Source organism: Desmodus rotundus, chromosome 3 (assembly GCF_022682495.2).
Source record: "Desmodus rotundus isolate HL8 chromosome 3, HLdesRot8A.1, whole genome shotgun sequence".
In the NCBI taxonomy this organism is placed as follows: domain Eukaryota; kingdom Metazoa; phylum Chordata; class Mammalia; order Chiroptera; family Phyllostomidae; genus Desmodus; species Desmodus rotundus.
Window position 1 is genome coordinate 22,933,931 of NC_071389.1, and position 24,576 is coordinate 22,958,506.

Below are 24,576 nucleotides of genomic sequence, written 5' to 3' on the forward strand. Positions count from 1 at the left end.
AATATAAAAACACACAAGGTAATGTAGTTTTCATTGTTAAAACCTGACGACATTTAACAAAGCTGGTCAATTAAGTAGACAACACCTGGAACATAACATTTTCAGAAGCACCAACCACCCCTCTCAAAGGCGTCAGGAATGACTTTTAGCAGAAACTGAATTTAGTGAAATAGCTTTTTTGGCTCCCCTAAACCCTCCTTGGTTCCCTGGGTTCCCACCGGGAGCGGGATGAATCTCCGCCCATCAGAACCCCTCCCTAACAGGTCAGGCAGCAGTGTCTTTGACCCAGGAAGGAGGCTGAGCAAAGGGCCCACCAGGTATGGTTTGAGATGCTCTCAGGTGTTCAGGAATAAGAAATCCACCATGAACCCCAACCAAAACCTGTTCTTAAAGTGTCACTTGGGCAGATTTGGGGTTTTATTCCTCCTTTTGAAAGTTAGCCCGAGTAGGCAAACGGCCTGCTTTGCTGGGAGAGGTTGGGGGGTGGGGGGTGACCAGCCAGGGGCCCGTGGGAGCTGCTGCTCAGCGGGTCAGAACTCAGCTGTCACCCTCAGTTTTCCACACGGACGGTCTGGCGTGGCTGGAATGGGAGCAGAGTGGCAGGTCACGCTGACTGACCCGGGCTCACACTTGGTCCCGGGAGGTGGGCTGGCCTGGGCAGGGCTGGAGGGGAGGCCCCTGCCGCTGGGAGAGTGGCTGTCCTTGCGTGGGCAAGAGTGCCCACCACCCCTGCCCCAGCACAAACCTCAGCTTTACCCACTCACCTTGAACTGGGGGCTGAGGAGAGGGGAGGGGATCCTGCCTGTTTCTTGCAGGGGAGCTCTGATGGGGGGAACGCCCGAAACACCCAGAGCCAATTCATTCCAGAGGGGCCTGTTGGCACCCTTTCTCCCAGAACCTCAGCCTCCTGGGCCCTAATCCTGCTTAGAGCAGGAAATTGGAACCAGAGGCAAGAGGAGAGGAAGCCCCTCCAGTTAACCCCTTTAGTAGACACGTACATGTGGTTCTTATTAAGGAAGAGCAGGCAGAGCCTTCACCCCCAAGCTCGTGTGCACCTTGTTCTGAGGGCCAGATGAATGGCCTACTCAGGGTCGCTTGGGTTGGGGGTGGCAAGGATCCCTTACAATTTTGTGTGAGAAAATCAGCCCTCCTCCCAGGGGGCGAAAGGAGATGAAGGGAGGAATACTCCCATTCACTGACAGTGGACTCTGCCCGTGCCCTTCCTTAGGGGCCTGGGAAGCCGCCCTCTTGATGAGCAAAGCCAGAGCTGGTGGAGGCAGCCTAGGAGATGAGATGCATGTGAAGACCTGCCGTCCTGCCCCAGCCCCGCACAAACCCCATCCCCCATGGCTGCGCTGGAGCCACGGAAGAGGGATGGCCCTTCCCAGGAACCTGCGGAAGGGGCCACGCACCTCTACATGCCTGGTGCCACAGCACCATGCCTGGGATGGCTGTCATGGCAGGGTGTCCACACTGGCCCGCTCCACTCCCTTTCCCTGGAGGGAAACTCTTCAGGGGACCCACCACCATATGCTGGAAGTCCCAGGGGAGCTGGAAGAGCCCCAGCCACAAACTGAGGGAGGCTACGCCCCATTCCCTAAGCGGGTGCCATCTGGGGCCAGCAGGAAGGGCAGGGTTTGCAAATATGTGCCCCCCAGCACCCAAGGGGATGGATGGGGTAGCTCAGTCCTCTTTCAGCTCTGACTCACAGAGAAGCAGCGTCTCTCACCACGCAGCAGGGCCCAGGACTCAGGAGCCAGGGACCCCCGACAGCTGGACCGAGTGTGCTGGGGCCCTGCCTGCAGGCCAGGCAGGGCAGCAATGGGGTCACAGCCCTGACACTGCACAGACACTCAGGGGCGAGGAGGGACCCAGGCCAGCCTCTTCCAGAAACAGCCTCAGCCTGCATGGAGGGAGAAGCCAAATCAGTCTCTTCGGGCCAGGGCCCCCTCTGTTCCCACCTCTGTCCAGCCTTCGGTTTTTTCTTTAAATGCAGATTCTTTGTAACTGAGAAGTTCTCTCTACCACTAAAGAGGAGGAGGCCGGGGCAGCAGTGCCCCACGGGTTATGTGGGGCAGAGCAAGAACCCTGAAAAGGAGGAGTGGATATACTCAGTGGAGTAGAGGCCATTGGCCTGGTCCGAGGGCATCTGCACCCAGACCTGGTCATTGGGCCGAAGCTGGAGCACAGCCCCGCCAGACGCCTGGTCCAGGTAGCCTTTCTTGTACTCGTCATAGGTGTAGGTGGCTGGCACGTTGTTCTTGTACAGGGCCACCCACACATTGGTGCCCTTGACATGCACGTGGTAAGCAAAGTAGTAGACCCCGCCCACAGGGCAGGTGAAGATGCCCGTGGCAGGGTTGTAGCCACTGTGGCCGTTGTAGAGAGTCCGGTCAAATTTAACAGGCATGCCAGAGGCAGGAAAGGGTGAGGTGAGCACAGCGGTGAAGGCGGGAGTGGCGTGGGCCGACAGCTCGCCCAGCCCAAACTGCGGCTTGCCGCCCTTGCCTAGCACGGCGCCTTCCACTCCACCGTCAGGCAGGTGCAGGCCGGCGATGCCCGTCTCATCGAAGGCCCCAGGGGCGCCAGGGGGCCCAGGAGGCCCCGGAGGCCCAGGAGGACCTGTGAGTCCTGGGGAACCGGGAACTCCAGGGGGCCCTGTAGGCCCAGCCATGCCAGGTTCCCCCACTTTCCCCTCTCCGGGGGGCCCTGGCAGGCCTGGTTCACCCTTCAGGCCTGGCAGACCCTGTGGCCCGACAGGGCCAGCTGGGCCTTGGAGTCCTGGGATTCCTGAGGGACCCCGCAGGCCAGGCTGTCCAGGGAGCCCCAAGTCACCCTTCTGTCCCAGGGCTCCTGCCACCCCTGGTCCCCCAGGGCGCCCTGTGAAACCCTGCTCGCCCTTGGGCCCAGTTGGTCCAGGGGGTCCATGGGCCCCTGGAAGCCCCCTCTCTCCTGGGAGTCCAGGTTTCCCAGCCAGGCCACTAGGTCCCTGGTCACCCCGAATGCCAGGTATTCCTGGGGGTCCTCCAGGCCCTACCTCCCCCTTAGGCCCAGGGGGCCCACGTCTTCCAGGGAGCCCTGCAGAGCCTGGAAGTCCAGGAGGGCCCCCAAGGCCCTGTGGGCCCTGCTCCCCTGGTTCCCCATCCTCACCTGGCTCGCCCCTGTCCCCTAAGAGCCCTGGGACCCCAGCTTGGCCTTTGTCCCCTTTGGGGCCTGGCAGTCCTGGCATCCCATAGCCAGTGGGGCCTATGAGACCAGGGGGGCCCCGGGTCCCTGGTTCTCCTTTGGCCCCTGCTGGGCCCTGTGGCCCTGGCACTCCTGCTGACCCCGGGATCCCCAAACCATCTATCCCAGGGGGCCCCTTTGGGCCCATTGTCCCTGGCTCACCCCTGGGTCCTGGCACCCCGGGAGGGCCAGACTCACCCTTATCTCCAGGGGCCCCAGGAAGCCCATCCAAACCCGGTTTGCCCAAGCCAGCTGGACCAGGCAGGCCAGGGGGTCCAGGAGCACCCCCTTGCCCTGGGGCCCCAGGCAGCCCTGGCTGACCCACCCCATTATCCCCCTTGAGGCCTCGATCACCTGGGGGCCCAGGTTCCCCCTGAGGCCCTGGCTCTCCCCCAAATCCTGGTGGCCCTGGCACCCCCTGGGGGCCTGGTTTCCCAGGGACAGCAATGCCTGAGGGCCCAGGGAGTCCAGGGGGCCCTGGGGGCCCCCGGAGGCCCTGGTCCCCTCGTATCCCTGGCTCCCCACGAAGCCCCGGTTGCCCAGGTGGTCCAACCTTGCCCGGGAGCCCTGGGGGACCAGCCTTGCCCATCCGTGAGAAGCCAGGGGGGCCAGCGGGTCCAGGCTGCCCATGTAATCCTGGCTTTCCGGTGCCTGGTTTTCCTGGGAAGCCAGGAGGGCCAGGGGGCCCCCGAGGCCCAGGTTTCCCAGGGGGTCCAGGCTCTCCTTTGAGGTCCATTGGCAGCAGCGGTAGAGGCATTTCTGAGAGAAAGAGAGATAGAAAGAGTAGTCAGGGGCCTGGTCAGTGAGGACAGAGAACCCATCTACCCACTCCCACACACCAGCAAGGGGTGCATTGGGAGAGGACAAGGTCCTGTATCTCCTCACGAAGACCACGCCCTGCTCTCCCCCTCCCTGCTCTCAAGAAAGATGGAGTTTAGGGGGGTCCAGTGGCAATCCTGGGGGCCTCAGGGTGTCCTCATCCAGGGCTCCTAGCATCCAAGCTGCCCAGGATGGGCCGTCCCCCAGAGCTTGGGGAGCCTCTCATTCCTGCTTGATCTGGGGTGGAATGGCCGCCAGGTGGCGCCAGCCACCCTCCAGAGCCAGTCGGAGCAGACCACTGCCCCTCCACTACCTCACCCCCACCCCTCACACCTGCCTGCCCCTCCTTCACCCCACTAAAGACCCCTGTGGCCAGCCAGCCGATTAGGGCCCTCCGAGGGTGGGAGGCCCCGGACTAGCATCAGGAAGAAAGTGGAGATGGGATCTTTGGTGGGGACTGGGGGGCTGTGACCTGGCGGGGGAGGAGGTGGTGCTCACCCAGGTACTGGCCCTTGCCCTCGCGGAAAGGCGGCCCCACGGGTCCCTTGTGCATGGGCTGCACATACTTCACCGGCGCGTAGCCCGCTGCCCCGCCGGCCCCGCCACCGGTGGCCGCCCTCGGCCCGCACCCCAGCACCAGCAGCAGCAGCGACAGCAGCGGTGGCAGCAGCAGCGGCGGTAGCAGAGGTGGCGGTGCAGAAAGGGGCGTCGGAGCCCACCGCATGGCGTCCGCGAGCGAGCTGCAGGGAGGAACCGAGAGGGGCCATCAAGCCCAGCCCCTGGGAGGTTTGGCACCAGGCCCGGGGACGCACAGAAAATTAGAATTTAGATATTATTCACAAGCAATTCCCAAAGTCTCAGCGTCTGCAGAGTTATCTCCTAACCCTCCCCCAAGCCTGTCCGTGGCTCTCCATCCCCACTGCTGTCTTGGCCCTTCCCCTGGGCAACAGCCTCCCCGGACCAGCCCCTCCGCAGCCAGACACCCTTCCTTCCACAACACGGATCTGACCACGGCAGCCCCTGTGAGGCTGGTAACACCCACTATCATTCGCTGGGCTGGCACTCTGCCAGGCCCTGGGATGCGCTCTCCAGAGACAGGAACTCAGTCCCTGCAGCGCTTTAAACAAGGTATTTTTCTTGTCATCTGCATTTCCCACATGACAAAGTAAAAAGCGAAGGTTTCATGGAAGCAGAACTGGGTTTTGCCTTACATCTGTCTGACTTCACATTACATTGGTATCCGTCTGGGTGGCTGCCCTGCCTTCAGGGTCAAGTTCATGTGCTTAGCATGGCATTCAAGGCCTCTTTTTTCAAGATGGGAATTTTAACTTTTATTGATAAACCATGATTTCCTATTGAATACATAATATAGAACAATTAACAATAACATAACCTTCTGACATTTAAAGTTTTAACTTTCAGAATTACCTTGATCAATACACAAAGCTTTAGTATCTAGGAAAATAATGTTCTATTTCAACAGTATTCTTATATACAAAACAGCCTCTCAACATAAGGGATTTGGAAATAAAATTTTATAAAGCTTCCTGTGTGCAAAAGAAATTGGCTACCACGTCAACTGCACCCTCCTAAAAATCCAAAACATAAAGGCTGGAAGGACCTGAGTGGCTACCCCACGTGCTACTGAAGCTGTCAGAGATCTACGACTGGGACGGGGAACTACCCCTCTTGCTGACTCAGTGCCCCGAGTGGTAAATCCTGGTCTCGTGACAGCATGAAATGGACTTACTCTTATGTAGGTAGCAACACAGGTATCAACATCATGCCTACTACAGAGACACACAGAGAAACTCAGAAATCATCTAGGAAAGACCTGCTTTCCTGTGTTACAATAAGTGACATGAAAATGACCATAGCTTATGGGATGCGGCAATGTGGTACTGTCTTTCGATGAAAATACAACTCATTGGCTAGAAATCGTTTGGCTAGAAACCTGTGCCTGTGTCTCCAACCCTATCACCTACCGGTCCTTTCTCTGCTTCTCCCCAACCCCAGACCTCTGCCCCGACAAAAACTCCTTACGGCTCCCGGACACCAGGCAGCCTCACGCCTGTAGGCCTTTGCACCCGCTGCTTCTCCACCTGCAATGTTCTTCCCCTCTCCTACTCCTCTTGCAAGACCCGGGGAACCTGTCACCCCTTCCTCCGTAGTTACCCCTCACTCCTTTTTGTCCTGACCTAGCTCTGTTACAGCACTTAGCACAGCTCCTGGGCAGGGAGAAGCACAGGCTTTAGGTCGGAACAGCCAGCCTGAGTCCTCCACTCACCCACTGGAGGGGGGCCTAGGTGAGAGGTTTCCGCTCTGTGGGCCTGTTTCCTTATCTTTAAAATGGGATAATGTATCCACACGAAATGTTTTACATGAACGTTCATAGCAACATTACTTATAACAGCCACAAAGCCCTGACTGGTGTGGCTCAGTGGGCTGGGCGTCATCCCGCAAACTGAAAGGTCACAGGTTCATTTCCCCATCAGGGCAAATGTCAGGGTTGCAGGCCAGGTCCCTGGCTAGGGGCGTGCAAGAGGCAACCAGTGGATGTTTCTCTCACACACCGATGTGTCTCTCCCTCTCTTTCTCCCTCCCTTCCCCTCTCTCTACAAGTAAATAAATAAAATCTTTAAAAACAGCCGTGAAGCAGAAATAACACATACGTGCACCAACTGGTGAATGGATGGAGTGCGGTACATCCATGCGACCCAACAGCGTGCAGCAGTGAGGAGAAATGCAGTACTGATGACGCGCTACAAGGCAGACTGACCTTGCAAACATTATGCCAAGTGAAGACCAGTCACAAAATCACACGACGTGATTTCATGTACACGAAGTGTCTAGAGTAGTTAGTCTATGGCGACAGAAAGATTAGAGGCCGCCTAGGGCGGGGGCAGGGAGATGGGGGAGTGACTACTCACGGGTATAGCTTTCCACTAGGGGTGGTGGAGATGCTCTGAAACCGGCTGTGGTGAGGGTCGCACAACTCTGCGAACACATTTCTAAACCCATTAAGTCGTACGCACTATGTAGGCCAATTATATAATATGTGAATCATATCTCAATAAAAATATTAGTTTTTTAAAGATTTTATTTATGTGTTTTTAGAGAAAGGGGAAGGGAGGGAAAAAGAGAGGGAGAGAAGCATCAATGTGCGGTTGCCTCTCACAACCAGGGACCTGGCCCGCAACCCAGGCATGGGCCCTGACTGGGAATTGATCTGGTGACCCTCCCGTTCACAGCCTGTCACTCAATCCACAGAGCCACACCAGCCAGGGCTTATTTTTTTTTAAGCTGAGCTAACAACCTGCTTCTAGGGCTGCTGTGATGACTAGGGATAGTGTCTGCCTCACAGGGGGCACCCATCAATATTTGCATGGGGAACTACATGGCATTTTGCACGCCCAAGGAAATTCCATTTCCCCTCAGATTTCTGCTCCGGGCTCCCCTCACCCCACCCACGGGCCCTTTGACACCAGTGCCTGGCCTCCGGAGGGGCTTGGGGGAGGGTTGTGCACCCTGCGGATGCATGGTGGAGCAGAGCCCTTCCCAGTAACTGAGGTGCGCCCGGGGTTGCAGTTCAATGTTCCTCTCAACTCAGTCACATGCAGAGCTTTGCAGGAACGTGTGCAGGGCTCCAGAGGTCTGTGAAGCTGGAGTCCCAGCTCCAGGGTTCAAATCCCAGCTCTGCCATCAACCTGTTCTGTAGCCTTGGGCAGGTCACAGAAGCTCCCTGAGCCTCAGCCCCATGCGTCAGCCCCAAGCTCAGGCCTAGCAGGCTTCACTTCACAGAATCCTCTGAATGACCCCGCCTCCCCGAGGCTCATGCACTTAGGTCCTAATTTTGTAGACCCTGAAACAGAAGCTTAGACTGCAAGAGTCTTGCCCAGGACACGTGACTGGGAAGTGTGAGAGCCGAGGCCTCATGGGAACCTGCCCTCAGCACCGTTGGTTGACAACGTCAGAACGCCGCAGGCCTGGGCCTCAGGTGCTGCTGATGGAGGCTCAGCCAGGTGCGACCCTAACATTTTACATCCCCTCCGCATTCAGCCCGGTAAAGCATGCTAGCCCTGTTTTAGAGATAGGGAATGGAGGGGAGCGGGGAGTCAGGACCTAAACCCAGGCAGTCTGACCCTTGACCCCCGCCCATGACCACCTCACCATCCCACCTCTCCTGAGCAAGCAAAGGGCGCCCCTGCACTGGCACCGGAGCTGGGGGCCCTCAGGGGTAGAGGGGGAACAGTGCTCACAACCTCACAGGACCAGAATGTTCTGCTTGGTGTATGGCAGGAGGTGGGAGCAGGTGGAGGGGCAGAGCATGCAGCAGGAAGCAGGGGGAGGGGTGGGAGCCATTCTGGTCTGAGTGAGCCAGAGGCCAAGGTCATGGTACTACCTCAGGACAGCCCTGGCTCTAGGGTCCTGAGCCAAGGCCTCACTGGGAGTGGAGGGTGACAGAGGGGACAGGCAACCTCAGGCTCAGCTGGGAGGACTGTGGAGGAGCACGGAAAGGCAGGGCACCAAAGGAAGAGCCCTAAGTCTAGATAGTAGTCAGGGCAGGGTGTCCCACGAGCTCCCCACCTTTCATTCCTCCAGGGCAATGTGGGTCTCCAGGGAGCGTCCCTGCCCCACCTCCTGTGGCTCCCTGAGTTTGTCCTATCCCAACACCCCCTGCACTGTGTCCCCTCTGCTGAGATGGTACAGGTCTGCTGCGGGAGCCCAGAACAGGTGCTGCCTCTGGAGTGAGAAGTGTCTGCGGGAGAATGACAGCTCCCACTGAGCACATGCCAGCCTAGGTACTGCGTGTTCAATCAGTGCCTTGATTCCCACCGGGTCCTGGGAGAGCAGAGCTGTTGGGACTCCTCCTTCTGTAAATGAGGAGCCTGGGGCTCGGAGAAACACGGTGATGTCTGGAATGGGAGCCAGGATTTGAACAGAAGTTTGTAAGGAACCTGAGCTCTTAACCACTGCGACATCCTGCCATGGAGGAGGGCGGGGAGGAGAGAGCAGCCAGGGAGCAAAAGCCAGACTGAGAGACAGAAGCAAACCAAGAAAAAGTCTTTCGTGCAGCGCCAAGCCGCCTATGGGAGGGGGGTGGAGATTACCCCAGCTCTTAGAGGGGAGGCTGGCATTGCCAGTCCGTGTGGGGCTGGGGGATGGGAGCGAGTGCCTGGTCAAGAGAAGAGGTGCCCAGCCTGCTCCAGGGCCTGCAAAGAGAAATGGTGCCCTGGAATGTTGCGATGCTACAGCCAGGTGGGACAGACTGCCCCCAACCCAGCCACCATCAGAGCCAGGGTGCCTGTGCCCTCTGAGCCCCCGCCCCCACCCACCCAGGCTCCCTGAGGCGCTCTGGCCCCTGAACAAGCAGTTCCCTTCACTGGTCTCCACAGCCTGCCTCTTCCTTGCTCCTGGGCATCCAGAACCTGCTGGATGCCTCCCAGACTCCACTGATGCCTGTGGGTCCCCATCTCAGCTCACATTTCTCTCTTTGGCTCCTCCAATCTCTCTACCCGCCACATTCCCCCCACTCTGTGCCCAGCACAGGACTGGGCTGGCAAACAGTGATGCTCAATAAATGTTGGTTCATTTCACCATCAGATTTAAAGATCACGCCAATAACTCACTCAGTCCTTTCCTCAGACTTTGCACAGGTATTTGTCACACAGCCCTGGGAGCACCGCCTCCACCCCAGGACAGAGGGGAAGAGGTGGGGACATTCCCATGGCCTCCATCAAAGAACTTCAGCTAAGAACAGCCTGCTGGGGGACAGAGGTGCAAAGAAAGAACGACTGACTCATTCCCCTGCTCCTTGTTCGTTCTGCAAGGAACAGCAGCCAAGAGGGATGTCAGGGGTCCGGGGCGGGCCCTGAGGCTCAAGTCCGGCTCTGCTGTGTGACCTTGGGCTAGTCATCACCCTCTCTGGTAACCTCTTAGGAAGGAAGGCAAGAGCCAGGGCAGCTGGGAAGGGGCTGGGCTGGCAGGGGCACGAAGTGGGATGCACAAGGAGACGCTGATTCAGGGGATTGAGCGGCGGCGGCAGCAGGGTGGACGCAGTGTTTGGACAGCTGCAAGTCCTTAACGGGGATTTCCCCCCTTTTCAACAAATCCCCGTAAAACGGCATTTTGTCCAAGTCAGCGTTTTGTGGCAGCCAGGGCCTCCTCCCGGGGTGGCCAATGAGGCTGGCTGGGCGCGGGTGGCACTCAAGGGTCTTTCAAACTGGGCGGGGGGTGGGGGGTGCGGTGGAATAGCCCCCAGCAGGAAGAAGTGGCATGAGTGCAGACCTCCCCCCACACACGTGGCTCCGGGAGGGGAAGGGGCTTCAGCTCACTGTGACCCCTCCCCTCCTATCTCTTCTCTCAAAGGGTCCTATCCCAGGGGTGACCAGTAGAGGGGGTCAGGGAACCCTATGGATTTAAAGGCCTGCCCATTTCACGGATGAGCTATCAGAGGTCCAGATAATAACAGGCCTGAGGGAGGGGGTTCCCAGTGGACTATGCCGGGTGTGGCTGGTGGGGCCCCAGCAGCCCCCCTCCCGGGTGGGTGGATGGCCCACAGCCCTGCACAGGCTCCTTTGGTTCCAAGCCCCCTACCCCAGACAGGCGGGCGGCTGCAGCTGAGAGAGCCACGGGAGCGCTCGGGCAGCCCCAGGGCCTGGCCAAACCACAGGTATGTTATGAGACGCTTCCTGTTGTGGAGACGTTTCTGCGGGATCGACTGCCCCGCTTGCTCCCCCATGCCTCCTGGCTCGCCACTCTCCCAGCCTTGCTCTCTGCTCTCTCCCTGGGCCTCTGGCCTCACTCATTTCTCTCTCTGCCTCTCTCCAGTTCTGTCTCTGCCACCTCAACAGGTGAGCAGCATTTCTTGCTCAGTCTGTCCCTATCAGGGGTCCAGCCTGGGGGTCCCTAAGGCCCTCCAAGGTTCCGGCAGCCCCTGGATTCCCATTCCAGCACAGCTACTTACCAGCTGGGTGATCTTGGGCAAGTGAATTAACCTCTCTGAACCTCAGTGGTCTCAGTTTTGAGACGAGCTGAGCCATCAGCACCCTCAGGTGTGCTGCCCTGTCCTGCTAACCTGCTGGCCAGGAAGGTCTATCATCAATCTGACCTCAATTCCTCCTGCTGCAAAGCGGTAGCTCCTCCAACCCTTACAAAACTCAGGTGACTTGCTGCCAAAGGCCAGGACCTTGTGAAAGCTCCCTCAAGTCATTTCTGTCCTTTTAGGCCTTTTCCCTGACTACGCCTAAGATGGAACTGATCAGGGGTCGCAGAACCTGCCCAGGGTGGGAGAGGAACAGAGACACTGTCCTCCATACCCACTGGGCGCGATGCCTACCCCCAAAGGCCCACCCGGGTAGCGCCAGATTCTCCAGGATTCCTGAGTCCCTAAGCCCCCCATCTCTCTCCTCCCAGCTTGTGGAAAGTGGGGAGTCTTTTCCTGCCCTCGTTTCCTGAGTCTTAGATGAATTGAGTCCTGGCTCCCACTCAAGGCCCAGGCTCCTCCATACCTCTTCCTCAGGGGCTTTTCTCACTGTGGGTGCCTCCCTCACCTACCCAGGCTCAGCCTCTCCATCCCAGGTCCTCTCAGGCCTAACTCCTAGCCCATCCCCCGACACCCTCCTACCCCCCCAGCCACCCTCACCTCTTTCTAGCCCTTCCAGTCTTCTTCTTTTTTTTAATTTTATTTATTTAGAGAGAGGGGAAGGGAGGGAGAAAGAGAGTGAGAGAAACATCAATGTGTGGTTGCCTCTCGTGCGCCCCCAACTGGGGATCCAACCCACAACTCAGGGGTGTGCCCTGACTGGTGACTAGGAATCGAACCTGCAACTCTTTGGTTCACAGGCTGACACTTAATCCACTGAACCACATCAGCCAGGGCTCAGCCAGGCTTCTTGAAAGAGCTGTCTTTACCTTTCACCCCCCCACTCGCTGCTCACTCCCCACCCTCTGACCTCCCTGCTTCCTCCTCTCTAGCCCTGAATTCACCCTGAGACCCAGCTCTCCTCCTTCTGGGAAAGGTTCCTCCTCAGATTCCTCTCTGCCCACCCCGCAGACCCGGCTTGACTCCAGGAGCTGGCTCAGGCCTCTTCTCTTCTCTCCAGGTGTTCCTCCTGCGTTTTCCAGTCCTCACCAATCCCATCACCAAGGCCTCCCCGCCTGCCTCCTGCTGTGACCACTCCCCTGAGCCCCACACTCTGTGCTCAATTATGAGTAGAGCACATTCACCTGGCTGGCCCTCAGCTATCTCCACCACATTGCTATCATTCCCTTCTCCCCATTCCTTGCTTCTCCTTTACTCCCAGGTGCCCAAGCCAGGAATCCGGTATCACTTCTGACCCTTCCTTCCTTACAGGGCAGTAAGGAATCTCTCTAGCCTATATAATGCCTTAGCGCAGTTAGAAAAGGCTCCTCCCAGTTACCTCGGGTGCTACTCACTGCCTTTCCTGGGTATCCCTGAACAGTAGCGAGCCTACACAACTGTACGAAACAGTCCTGTGCCTTGACCCTCAACCCCCCATCCAATCCTGTGGACTCTGCCTCCTCTACCTCTCCCCCTGCTGTTCCTGCTCCTTCCCCAGAGTCTCCGCCCTCACAGAGAACTCGTATGCTCCCAACACGCAGCCCAGAACCTGGTATACTCCAGACACTTGGTAAAGGCTTGTTCAATGAAATGGCTAAGTCCATTTCATTTGACACGATCATAGCAGCCTCTCTCCACCTCTCACCCTCAGCTTCTCTGTTTCCATCAGTGCATCCCGTAGAACCTGCCACAGTGCTCCGCAAGCCTTAGTGTGCATCAGGCAGTGCAAACCGCAGGCTCTCAAGTGCCCCCAGGGATCCTGACTCAGCAGGTGTGGGGCAGGGCCCAGCATCTGCACCTCTAATGAGCCCTGTCTCCTGTCTGTGGACCGGACTTCGGCACAGCTCTGCCCATGCCTCTCCCCTGCTCTGGATTCTCCAGTGGCTCCCTAGTACCAACATGATAAATTCCATGTAATTCTCCCGTGGCTTCCAGGAGGAGGCACACTTTACACTCAGTAGGAGGTGAATCAATTAAGATGGGAAGGGGGGTAAAAAGGGTGGAGCCACGAATAGCCCTGAAAGCAAGACTGTGAGGGGGTGGGGGACACGCTGTCTAAGGCTTATGTGTAAGGGAGCCATGGGGGCGGGCACCCCACCCATCTCTGTCCCTTCCTTCGTGTCTCTGTCACTGAACCCAGGTCCTCACCTGCCTGTGTATCTCGGGCATCTCTTGGTGTGTTTTTCCTCCTATCTCTGTGTACCATTCCATTTGCCTGCCCATCCTGGTGACCCTGCTTGTCTTTTTTTTTTTTTAAGATTTTTTATTTATTTATTTTAGACTGAGGGAAGGGAGGGAGAGAAAAATCAATGTGTGGTTGCCTCTCGCACGCCTCCCACTGGTACCTGGCCCGCAACCCAGGCATGTGCCCTGTCTGGGAATTGAACCAGCGACCCTTTGGTTCACAGGCTGGCACTCAATCCACTGATCCACACCAGCCAGGGCTGCTTGCCTTCTTCTTTTTTTTTTTTTTAATTACTTTTTTTATTCATTGATTTTAGAGAGAGGGGGGAAGAGGGGGAGACAGAAAGAGAGACATTGATTTGTTGTTCTGCTTATTTATCCATTCATTGATTGATTCCTGTATGTGCCCTGACCAGGAATTGAACGAGCAACCTTGGCCCCTGCTTGTCTTTCTCTGTCCTCTCCTATGTGTTTGCACCTACATCCCTGTCTGAGTTCCAGGCTCTGCACATCTCTCGCTGTTGGTCTCTTGAAGGGACCCCCCAAAAGACCAGCACTGACAGCCCTGATACTCATGCTAACTTCAGGTGTGTATCTGACCTCCCGGACGATTCCTGAGCAGCCCCACAAGGTTGGTCCGGGGACCTGTGGGGTCCAGTGCCCATGAGCAGAGCTGTCCATCCTGAGGGATCAATATGAGACTCTGGCCTCCTCAAATTTAAATGTGCAGGTGTGAGGACTGCTCCAAAAACGAAGAGCTGCCTGGAATCTGGGAGGTGGGTGGGAAGAGGGTGGCAGGCTGGGGCAGGGCTGCCTGGGGGCCGCCTCTTCGTGCAGGCAGGTGGCAGGCCAGGAGTGCTGCCCCTGCCCATCATGCATACCTCCCCCAGGCTCCAACAGCCCTAACATCCTCACCTTCGCAGGTGAGGCTCTCAGACCCCAGGGGACCTCAATTTGGGAAGCAGCATTGGAAGGAGGCTTGAGGGGCAGGCGATGGTGGAACATTCCAAACTGAGAGCAGAGCAAACAGCAAGGCAAGGAAGATGGGGGCCCTGGAGGCATTTCTGGGGTAGATATACAGGAGGTAGAGAACCTGTGGGTCTGGAACTCCAGAGAGACATAGGCTGGAGATAAAAATAGGGCTACAGCCCTGACCTGTGTGGCTCAGTTGGTTGGATGCCATCCCACAAAGCAAAAAGTCGCCAGTTTGATTCCCAGTCAGGGCACAAGCTTGGGTTTTGGGCCAGGTCCCCAGTTGGGGCACATGCAAGAAGCAACCGATCCATGTTTCTCTCACACATTGATGATGTTTTTCTCTTTCTCTCTTCCGTCCCTCCTTCTAAAACAAACAAACAAACAAACAATTTTTAAAAAGATAGGGCTACACTAACAGGGTTCCTGCAGCCTGGATGAGAGCCAGGGACTCGCCCTCGGAGAAAACACACACATTTAGGGGGTGTGAGGAGCCCACTGCACCCCTGGTACCCAGACACTCCAAACTTCTCAGTGTTTCCTTGAACCTACCTGCCTGCCTTTGCCTACATGTTCTCCTCTGCCTGGACTGCCCTTTCCATCTCTCTCCAGGCAAACACTTTATTCCTCATTTAAGACCCAGCTCAAATGTCTCCTCCTCCAAGCAGCCTTCCTGGCCCCCCTCAGGGAGAACCTCCTCCTTCTAGGCACCTCTGTCCACACCCCCACCTCCTCCATGATGGGGATTTGGCTCACAGTAGGTGCTTAACACAGTCTACAGCCCAGGTGCTCTGGCTCCAGACCTCCAACTTCCCATCTCCCACTTCCAGCCAAGTCTGCAGGGTGGCTGTTCATAGGACCCCTTTTTCTTTGTGGTTCTTCCAGAGTTCTTCTCAGCTCTGAGCTGGAGGGGGCTAGAGGTGAACCTCCCTCCCCACAGGGAACTAGGTCCACCACCTAGGCACCCAGCCTTTGCCCATCTCCGAAACTAGACACCCCACTACTCCCCTGGGGAGGAGCATCTTGAGGTAACTAAGTGTCCAGGGAGATAGGAATAACCAGATGGGGGCAGATGACCCAGAAGAGGCCCAGCAGGGAGCAGGACCCAGGGCAGAAGCGTATGCTCAGGCAGGTGGCCAGGGGTCCCCGGGCTCAGGCCTCAGCTGGTGCCATCACTCTCACTTACCAGCAGGGGCCCTGAGTTTCTGACAAAGACTGGACAAGGTCCCCCCAGCCCCCCGTCCCCCAGAGCCAGCCACCCCCAGGCCCCAGGCCAGGCCATGCAGGGCCTCCTCACTGCCAGTCCCTCGCTTCTGGTTCACATTTGCAGCCTTTTCCGGAGCGCCACCCACCGCCTGCTGCCTCCCCACGCCTGCCAAAATTCCTGGGCCTTCGTGGCTTCCCCACGCGGTGGTGGTGGTGGCAGCAGCAGCAGGCAGCGGCTGCAGCAGGAGGGGCTGGGCAGGGAGGGGGCCCGGCAGGAGCACAGCCAGGCCACTGCACCCGGGCAGGCCGAGCAAACACAGGCCCACGCCAAGGAGCCAGAGAGAAATAGTTCATAAATGAGAAAAAGCTGCTTCCGAGTTGGGCTGAAATGTTCAAACCCAGGCTGCAGGGAGCTGAGGTCACCTGCAAGAGGGGCTGCCTGCTGGACATCCTGGGGCTGGGAGGGTCTGCTGCTGCCGCAGGAGGGAGCAAGGTTAGACAGCAGCCAGCAATGGCCTCACCCAGGCACGGATGTCCCTGGCCAGGTGCCCCAAATCCAGCTTACCTTTCAGGTTGGAGGGGCCGCTAAAGGTCCCAGCAGAGGGGCGGCCTGAGGGTGGAAGAGAGAAAGAGTGAGGAAGATTCGAGGAGCCCAGGAAGCCTCCTGCCCTAACTCATAGCTGCCCCAGCGCCGGCCACAGGCTTCCTACCAAGAGCCCCTCCTGGACCATTGGCCCCACCCTCGTCCCTCTTCTCAGGAAGGCAGGATGCAACTCCCTCCATTCATTTTGTGCATGTCCATAGGGTGCCTGGCCCTCACCTGATGGAGCTCCTCCCATGTTAGGGCCCAGGCTGAGGAAGCCCCTTCTGTGTGCCCACCTTCACACTAGAGAAATCCCTACGACATATAGGCCCTATGCTGGGGTGGCCCCGCTATAGGCTAGGGTTCCTGCCTGGGGAAATGCCTACTGTGTGGCAGACCCTAGGCTGGGCCTCAGGTCACAGAAATGGCCCGGCCCCTGCCCTGCCCCTGAATCAGCCGGAGGCATCAGACAAGTGGCCGCCGCACAATTGGCTAAGATCTCTGGGCTGTGGGAGCACAGAGTGGGGAACACTGCCTCCCCCTTGAGTTTCCCCAGAAAGGTTCATGTAGGAAGGGACACTGGAGCTGGGTCCTGAAGGGTGAGTAGGAGTTTGAAGACAGACAAAGTGAGAAAAGAAATTTCTGGCCGTAGGAAGCTGCTTGGCAGCCTCAGGGAAGATCCAGAGCTGTGGGGTTGAGAGGAGGGGCAGGAGCTGAGAAAGCTGAGGCAGCCTAGTGAGGAGCCTTGAATGCCATGTTTGCATTCCTCCAGAAGGCAATGGGGAGCCATGGAAGGTTGTGGGGAGGTGATATAGTCAGGACCCTGAATGGCCAGGTCCCCATTTTTGCCTCAATCAGCCATGATGCCAGGCTGTCGCAAGCTCTAGTCTAGGTTACACAGCTGTCCACAGGGGGCCCGGGGCTATAGTCCAGGGCCAGGCGTGACTTCTGGGTGGATGGGAAGGGGACACACAGCCAACCCACCTGGCAGGGAGACCTCCCGGCCGCATCACTCTCTCCCCAGCTGTTCATTTGCCTCTGCCCGCTCCCATGGAAACTCTGACAGCCCGGGCCTGTCTCTCACTGCACAGTCGGCAAGATGCCGAGGCCAGGGGCTCCCAGGCCTTCTCTCCAACTTAGCGGGACCCTGCCCCCTCCCCACCTCTCTGAACACCCTGACCCCACAGGTGGGTCTGAGGGCCCAGCCCGGCTGATGGTGCTGGGTGGGAGGGCCTCACTACCCAACTCCACCCACCACTGCTCTGGCCCCGCCCTCACCCCACCATCAGGCTTGGGGAGGGGAAAAGGCTTATTCTGGATCTGAGTTTTGAGGAACGAACGTGGATTTAACTGGGTGAAGACGGGGGAGGCAATCCGTCTAGGCCAAGGAAACAGCATGTGGGAGGGTATGGAGAGGCCAAAGCTCGGGATGAAAGTTAAAAACCACACAAATTAACTAAATATACTTAACAATGATAGCGCATCTACTACATGCCAGGCACTGTTCTGAGATCTTTCATGGGTTAATTTAATCTTTACAACAGTCCAGTGGAATAGGTACTTTGTCTTCCCTTTAAACAGATGGGGAAACCAAAGGACAGAGAGGTTAAGTAACTGACCCAAGGTCACACAGGGGTAGAGCCTGATTTTGAACTTAGCTGTTGACTCCAAAGCTGGTGCTCTTAACCTCTCCATTCCACAGGTGATCTGAGGCAAGAAGGGCTGGCTGGGTCAGCGTGAGAAATGCCTTGGGTATCAGGATGAGGGACCCCAGGCCCAGCTTAAAGTGGCTTCCCATTCCTGCCGCCCATGTTAGCCCTTTAAATGCCAAGTACATTTCATGTGCCAGACATAGCACTCGGCAGGCTCCAGGCATTCTTTCATCGAACTCTCCCATAACTGTGTAAGGCAGGAATCGCGGTCGTATTTTTCTGAAGAGGAGCCCCAAGGCCTGGAGAGATGACACCCACTCTCCAAGATTACAGGGCTAGGAAGCACAGGGACCAGGCTCTGAACCTTGGAGCTTGCCCAGCCCCCCAAAATGGCCAAACCCTGTATACTGGGGCTTCCTGGAGACCTCAGCTACAGGTCCTTTCCCCACCTCTCCATCCCTATCTGGGCTACCTGGACCAGGTGGCAACATGGACCCGCAAGGCTGGGCACAGAGTAGGCAGCCCTCATCAGGGGCGCCCTCCAGGCGACAAGGCTCCATCCACCCTACAAAATAGGAAGCTGGGGCAGTGCCTGAGCCAATTTCTAAAGGACTCTGTTCTTAACCTCCTCCCCAGCTGCCTTCCCTAATCCCCTCCTTGAGCTCCTCCCCTGGCGATGTCTCCTCCTCGCACAGAGCCTGCTGCCGCCTAAATCCCAGGCCAGATGTGGGTGGGACAGTAGGCACCCCCAGCCCCCATCAGCTTCCAAGAGCTGCCGGGCTCCCGAGGGGGCTGGCCAGGACGCCAGGCCCGCCTCCTCATCCCAACTTTCCAAACCGAGGCGCTGAGAACCATAAGATGAATAGCCGGCCTCTCCCCACTGTCTGAGCCTCCATCACGAGCAGGCTTGGGGCTGAGTCTTGTTCAAAAAATCACGACGGCTTAAGAGCCCAGCTTCATGCCTTCTCCTCCCAGCCCCACGTCTTGTCTTACTGGCATGTGACCTCACTGGTCTGCGCCTCCGCTTCCGCTCCAAAATGGGAACGATTCCCACTCCCCGGAGCGTTTGTGAGGGTTAAACGAGTCCATTTCACAGAGCAGACTTCAAGCAGTGCTTGGCACAAAGGAACTTTCAATAAATGTTCACCGTTAGTGTATTATTCGGACCATCACGACCATGACCCCTCCCAAAAGCCCGTGAGGTTAGATCGTACACCTTTCTTCACAGGTGGAGAAACCAAGGCTCAGCGGGAAGTCACCTGCCGGAGTGCGCCCAGCCAGCCAAGGGTGGAGGCCCCGGGGTTTGGACCCGAGCGCAGCTGCAAGTCCATAGATGGTGCACGGGGGGGGGGGGGGGGGGGGGGTAGGCTCCCTGTGGCCAGCAGCTGGGGACGGTGTGTCGGGCGGGGTGGGGGTCCTCCGCCCCCCAACCCCTCCTGCCTCCCCGCCAAGGGCTCCTCCACCTAAGCTCCTGCTACCGTCGCGGGAGGGGGCTCTGCATTCCTGGCTAAGCGGCAGGATTTGCTGGGCTCCGGGAACTATGAGAAGAATGTTCGCAGCGAGCTGAGCCGCGGTCGCCCGCCCGTCCGAAGGAGCGTGGCCTGACGGGCTCACGCAGAGCCGTGCATCCGCTAGCCGCCGCCACAGCGGGAGGAAAGAACAGAAAATTTCTGGGTATTCAGGGTGTGGGTGTTAGATGTGGGCAGGCCTCCTGAGACCCTTCAGGAAAGGAGAAACGGCTCCTCCACCCCACAAAGCCTGTGCTCCTGGTCACAGGCTCTAAGGAGAGCCAGGATGGCGTTGCTGGCCCATTTCACAGGTGGGATGATGGAGACCCAGAGGAGAGCTCACCTGAGGTCACACAGCAGCCGCAGCAGAACTGAAACCAGAGACCAGGACCCCTTCCTCCCAGAGGCTGCCCCCCCTCACAGAGCTCATGGGGACAGCGCATTTCAGATACTAGAAGACCCCATCCCAGCCCTCACTGTTTTGGGCTCACTCTGGGCCTGACCTTCTCATGCCTGCTAGCCCCCCATAAAAAAGGGGTTCCTCGCCCCTCAAAAAGCACCTCACCTGTGCTATGAAAATGCATGGCGCACTGCGCATGCTCGACAGCTGAGCTTCCTTTCCTTTCCCAGCCAAACCAGGCAGAGAGCAGGGACCAGGGGTCAAAGGGAACGTGAGCTGTGCATGTCACAGACCTGGAGTGAATCCCAGCCCCGCATGCAGCAAGGGGACACTTGGCCAGGTTACCCGCCTCTTGGGGCCTCCACTTCCCTCTCTGTTAAATGGGCCACCAAACCCTGCAGCTTTGTTACAAGGGCTAAATGAGACACAGACCTTCTTGGTCCCTTCCTCCAATGGGACAGAAGGAAGAACTGAAATTAGAGAACTTCAGGTGACAAGGTCCCCTCCACCCCAGGTACTCTGGGAGGAAGGGAGCCTGGAGCCCAGGGTCCTGGCCTCTGGTCTCAGTCCAGCCACTGGTTGCTGAGTGACCTCAGGCAAGTTGCTCCCAGAGTCTCTGTAAGCACATGCATGAGAGGAGCCCACAATGCCACACGGCTCTCCCGGGGGGCACCAGCCCTCTGCCATCCCCTTGTTCTGCCCTCTAAGAGCCAAGAATCTTAGGCCATCCAGGTTTCATGGGAAGAGTCATCTCCCAATTCAAAACTTTCCCAGAATCTGAACGGAAGCAGAGCCAGGTCCCCCCACCCAGGCCCTCCCCAGGATCTAGTCACACAGCTACACCACACTGACCGGAAGCCTGGGTGAAAGTGCCACGCTGTGCCCGGGTCACTTGCGTGAGCTGGGACCCTCCTCAGCCCTCTGCAGGCAAGACAACCCTGGGGACAAGTGTTAGCATTCCCATTTGATAGATGGGGAAACTGAGGCCCGGAGCTGGGAGGTCCCTTACCCAGGGTCACCAGGAAAATAACCCAGACCTGCCGGACTCCCAAGGCCATCTCTTCCACTCGCTGCACGTCCTGCCTTACTCAGGACCGGCTGCAGACAGAGCGGGTCTGGAAATCCCTGCCTAGGAGTGTGACCTCCCTGGCTGAGAGCTGGATGCTCATGTGTACACATGTGACCTTGCACACCCCCTGGGCTTCTGTACACATCCCAGGCCCCCCAGACACTATTTATTCCCCCTGCCCCAATGTATGGCCACACTCAACACCCAGACCCCTGCCATCCCAGCGTACCAGACCCTGGGGTCCAGACCCATGTGTCCCCTTCACCTGCCTCCTCTGGGGACAGGCCACAGTCACCCAATGCAAAGTACCTGGCCTGCCCCCTGCTCATCCCCCCAACCAATCAGGCACCGAGGCCTGTCCAGTCCCCTCTTATTCCTCTCCATCTACTTCTTCCTCTCATCCCCATGGCAACCACCCACCTCAGCTCCCAGCACCTTCCTCCTTGACTATAAGGTGCCCCTTTGTCCTTGACCCCCAGGGAAACCAGAGTGAAAGCCAAATCACACCACTCTGCAGCTCACACCCTTTCTCTGGACGAGGCCTTTAGAAATTTGACCTTAAAGTGGTTGCCAGTCCCCTCCACTCACTTCCCCAGGGCGTGGGCCAACAACTACTCACCGCCCCCGAGCTCCCTGAGAGAACTCTGCAGCTTCCCACCATCACACCTCTACACAAGCTGCTGTTCCCTCCGACTGGAATGTCCTCCCATTCACCCCCTCACCACCTACACCTGTTAAAGTTCTCATTGGTTTGAAAGCCCTAGCCAGGCCCCGGCTGGTGTGTCTCAGTGGACTGAGTGCCAGCCTGCAAACCAAAGAGTTGCTGGTTTGATTCCCAGTCAGGGCACATGCCTGGGTTGCAGGCCAGGTCCCCAGTAGGGGGTGCACGAGAGGCAACCATACACATGTTTCTCTCCCTTTCTCCCTCCCTTCCTCTTTCTCTCAAAATAAATAAAATATTTTAAAAAGAAAGCCCTAGCCAGCTGCTGCCTCCTTGACCAGCCTTCCCTCACACACTGTGACCTGCATCGTGTACCTCAACAGACACCCCAAGACATGGCTGCACCCCTTATGAGAGGTTGCTGCACCTCTCTGGTTCTTCCTCCACCTCAACTCATCAAGTGCCTCAGGCCACAAATGGGGCCAGTTCATCTGAGGCCCCACTTTTCTACAAGGGGAGCCCCATGCCTGCCACTGGTCGGGGGGGGGGGGTCTGTTGTGGGAGAGCAGCAGGGCAGGGAAGCTGGGGCTCTGCCAACCTCTGGTCTGGCTCAGGACCAGGGCAGGGGTGGTAGTGAGGAGTGCTCAGGCTGACAGCCCTGTTCAGTATCTTTCCCTTCTTTCTCTCTCTCTCTCTCAAAGAGTTTTTTTGTTTTGAAGATTTTATGTATTTATTTTTAGAGAGAGAAGGGAAGGGAGGGGAAAAGAGAGGGAGAGAAACATCGATCAGTTGCCTCTCACACTCCCCCTACTGGGGACCTGGCCCACAACCCAGGCATGTGCCCTGACCAGGAATCGAACCAGCAACCTTTTGGTTAGCAGGCCGTCACTCAATCCACTGAGCCACACCAGCTAGGGCATTGATAAACTTTTTAAAAATTTATTTTAGAGAGAGAGAAAAGGACAGAGGATGAGAGAGAGAGATCAATTTGCTATTCCCCTTATTTATGAATTTATTGGTTGATTCTCATATGTGCCCTGACCTGGGGTCGAACTTGCAACCTGGTGTATCAGAATAGTGCTCTAACCAACTTAGCTACCCAGCCAGGGCTTTTCCCTTCTCTTTTGCTAGCAGACACATTTGCTTCCATTTTTTTCTTTCCCCTTCCTCTGAGCCAAAGAGTGGAAACACTCATTTTCTCTGTGATGGACAGTGTGAAACTGGAGAGAAAGACCCTGGTGAGTGTGTCTGGGTGTGAGAGTATGTGCATGTGTTCTCCTGAGTACGTCTGGCTGGGCCTTGTGGGGCTGCCGTGTGTCCGTAGGAGTTTGGGCATGTGCGCAGGTCTGCATGTGCCGCCTGTCTTTGTTTCAGCATGTTTGGTGGTGTGTGTTTCCGTAGAGCATGTTCACATGTGTGACTGTGTGTGACTGTCAGTGGGAGGCAGTGTCGTTGTGTGTGATGTGTGAGAATGTCTGTGATGTGTCCTCATTGTCATTGGGGATGACTGTGTTCAAGAGTTTGTCGGTGTTCACCAGCCCAGTAGGAGGCAGTGGGGGCATCTTCATCCTAGCACAGGCCGCCAGTTCCCCATGGTGCCTCCTCAGGGGACCCACTGCCTCCCTTGGGCCCTAGAATGGGTTCCCTGAGGGCCTCCATCTGCTCAGGGCAGTAGGGATCAGCCCCAGAGAGGGACCAGGCTGCCTGCGCCTCCAGCCACCTCAGCCCCACAGCCCCCAGACCATCCAAGTGCTCCCGGCAGCTCCTGGGAGGGCACCTTTGCTAAGGGCACTCTGAGGAGGGGCTGGACCCTTGCCACCAAACAAGGCACAGGCCTTAGTATGAGGCGCTAAAGCAGGCAGGAGGAAGGATGTGTGAGTTGCCAAGGTCCCCCTGAGAGAGGTCAGTGGCATTTCTGTGTCAGGAACCTAGCATGTTCCCCCACACACTGAGGGTCTCACACACTTACTGACACACACACTAAGAACACACTGGCAGACACTCGCTGTCCCTCTCACACCCGGCAAGTGCGCACACTGACGGGCTCACACACAGAAAATCACACAGCAAGCAAACGCACAGGGCCTGCCTTTCCTGGGCTCCCGGGTCTGAACAGCATTTCTGGTCGACGGGCTCCTGCGCAGCTCTCCTGCCCCCACCCCCCGTCCCTCTGGGCCAGGCACCGCTGCTCACCCCTGCAAAGCCTCAGTCTGGAGAGCTGGGGGGAGGTGCTGAGCCTCCTGCAGGGACATTCCGAAAAACCTCAGTCTCCCGTTTGGGGGGTGGGGGGGGGGTGCTGCCAGGACACCTAGAATAGGAGGGACGTGAGGACAGAGGCAGAAAAACGGAGACACTGGAAGGTGGCCAACAAACCAGCCGTGGCAGAGGCGGGGGCGGGGGGGCGGGGAGTTGAGGGGTTTCCCTGCTTGGGGCTGGAGGGCGAGCGAAGGCCCTGCACGCACGCCCTCCTCTCCCCTCCACCCTGCCTGCCAAAGAGGCTTTGTCACTCCCATTCCGCAGGTGGGAAGGAAGATGCCTGGAGGTGAAGTGACGTGTTCTGAGCCACATCGTCGGGGAGACCCCTTTTGGGAGACGGAAGGAGGAGGGGGCTTTATCTGGGATCCGGCCTGGGCGACTTCTGTGTGGGGAGGAGAGACCGGGCGCAGGGAAGTGGATGGGCTCCCCCATCCTACCGCCGACCCCCAGGCCCGAATCCCCATCCAGTCCCCTCCCGGAGTCCGAGGAGGCGCCGGGCCAGCAGTCCCTGACAGTCTAGGTGAAGCACGGGCCGGGTCCTGCCCTCGGAGCCTCCCGAAACCTGGCATCCGCACCAGCCTCCCCGCCGGTACCTGCAGGGCAGCCGCTGGACGCCACTCCCGACCCTCGAGGGCGGCCCAGGGCGTGCGGTCTCCGCGGAGGGGCCGTCGGCGGCTCGGGGGCGTCGTCGGGGTCCACGCTGCCGGCGGGGCTCCGCGTCGTTCTGCCCGCCGTCCCCGCGACTGCCGGAGTGGGCGGGCGGGGAGGGGGGGCCCGGGGCGGCGGGAGGGGCGCGGCGGGGCGGGGCCTCCACCCTCCTCTTTCCACAGCCACGGCCAAGGCCCGCGCCCCGCCTGGCCCGCGCGCCCGGCTCGGCCTCGACGTCGGCCTCCCTCCCGCCCCGAGACCCGTTGTGAGCACCCCCACAGCCTCACACATCCCGAGCAGCTGGTGCCG

The 24,576-nt window shown here is 58.1% G+C and overlaps 1 protein-coding gene across 3 annotated transcripts; it reads right to left on the reverse strand.

Moving 5' to 3' along the window:
* Positions 1-19: 19 nt before the first annotated feature.
* COL8A2 (collagen type VIII alpha 2 chain) lies at positions 20-24,348 on the reverse strand. 3 transcript variants are annotated; one of them, XM_053920934.1, is made up of 4 exons: positions 24,213-24,348; positions 16,056-16,100; positions 4,543-4,784; positions 20-3,984 (listed from the first exon to the last, which is right to left on the reverse strand). In XM_053920934.1, the coding sequence occupies exons 3-4, from the start codon at positions 4,766-4,768 to the stop codon at positions 2,066-2,068; spliced, it is 2,145 nt and encodes a 714-aa protein (XP_053776909.1). In that variant the 5' UTR covers positions 4,769-4,784; positions 16,056-16,100; positions 24,213-24,348; the 3' UTR covers positions 20-2,065. The 3 variants fall into 3 exon arrangements, with proteins under 3 accessions (XP_053776909.1, XP_053776910.1, XP_053776911.1); XM_053920935.1 differs by lacking the exon at positions 16,056-16,100 and having other exon boundaries at positions 24,213-24,346; XM_053920936.1 differs by lacking the exon at positions 4,543-4,784 and having other exon boundaries at positions 24,213-24,342.
* Positions 24,349-24,576: the final 228 nt, after the last annotated feature.

Coding starts and splice junctions, on each gene's coding strand:
- COL8A2 (XM_053920934.1), bottom strand. CDS start 4,768: ATGCGGTGGGCTCCGACGCCCCTTTCTGCACCGCCACCTCTGCTACCG. Junction 3,985..4,542: donor GGGCAAGGGCCAGTACCTGG/GTGAGCACCACC, acceptor TCTTTCTCTCAG/AAATGCCTCTACCGCTGCTG.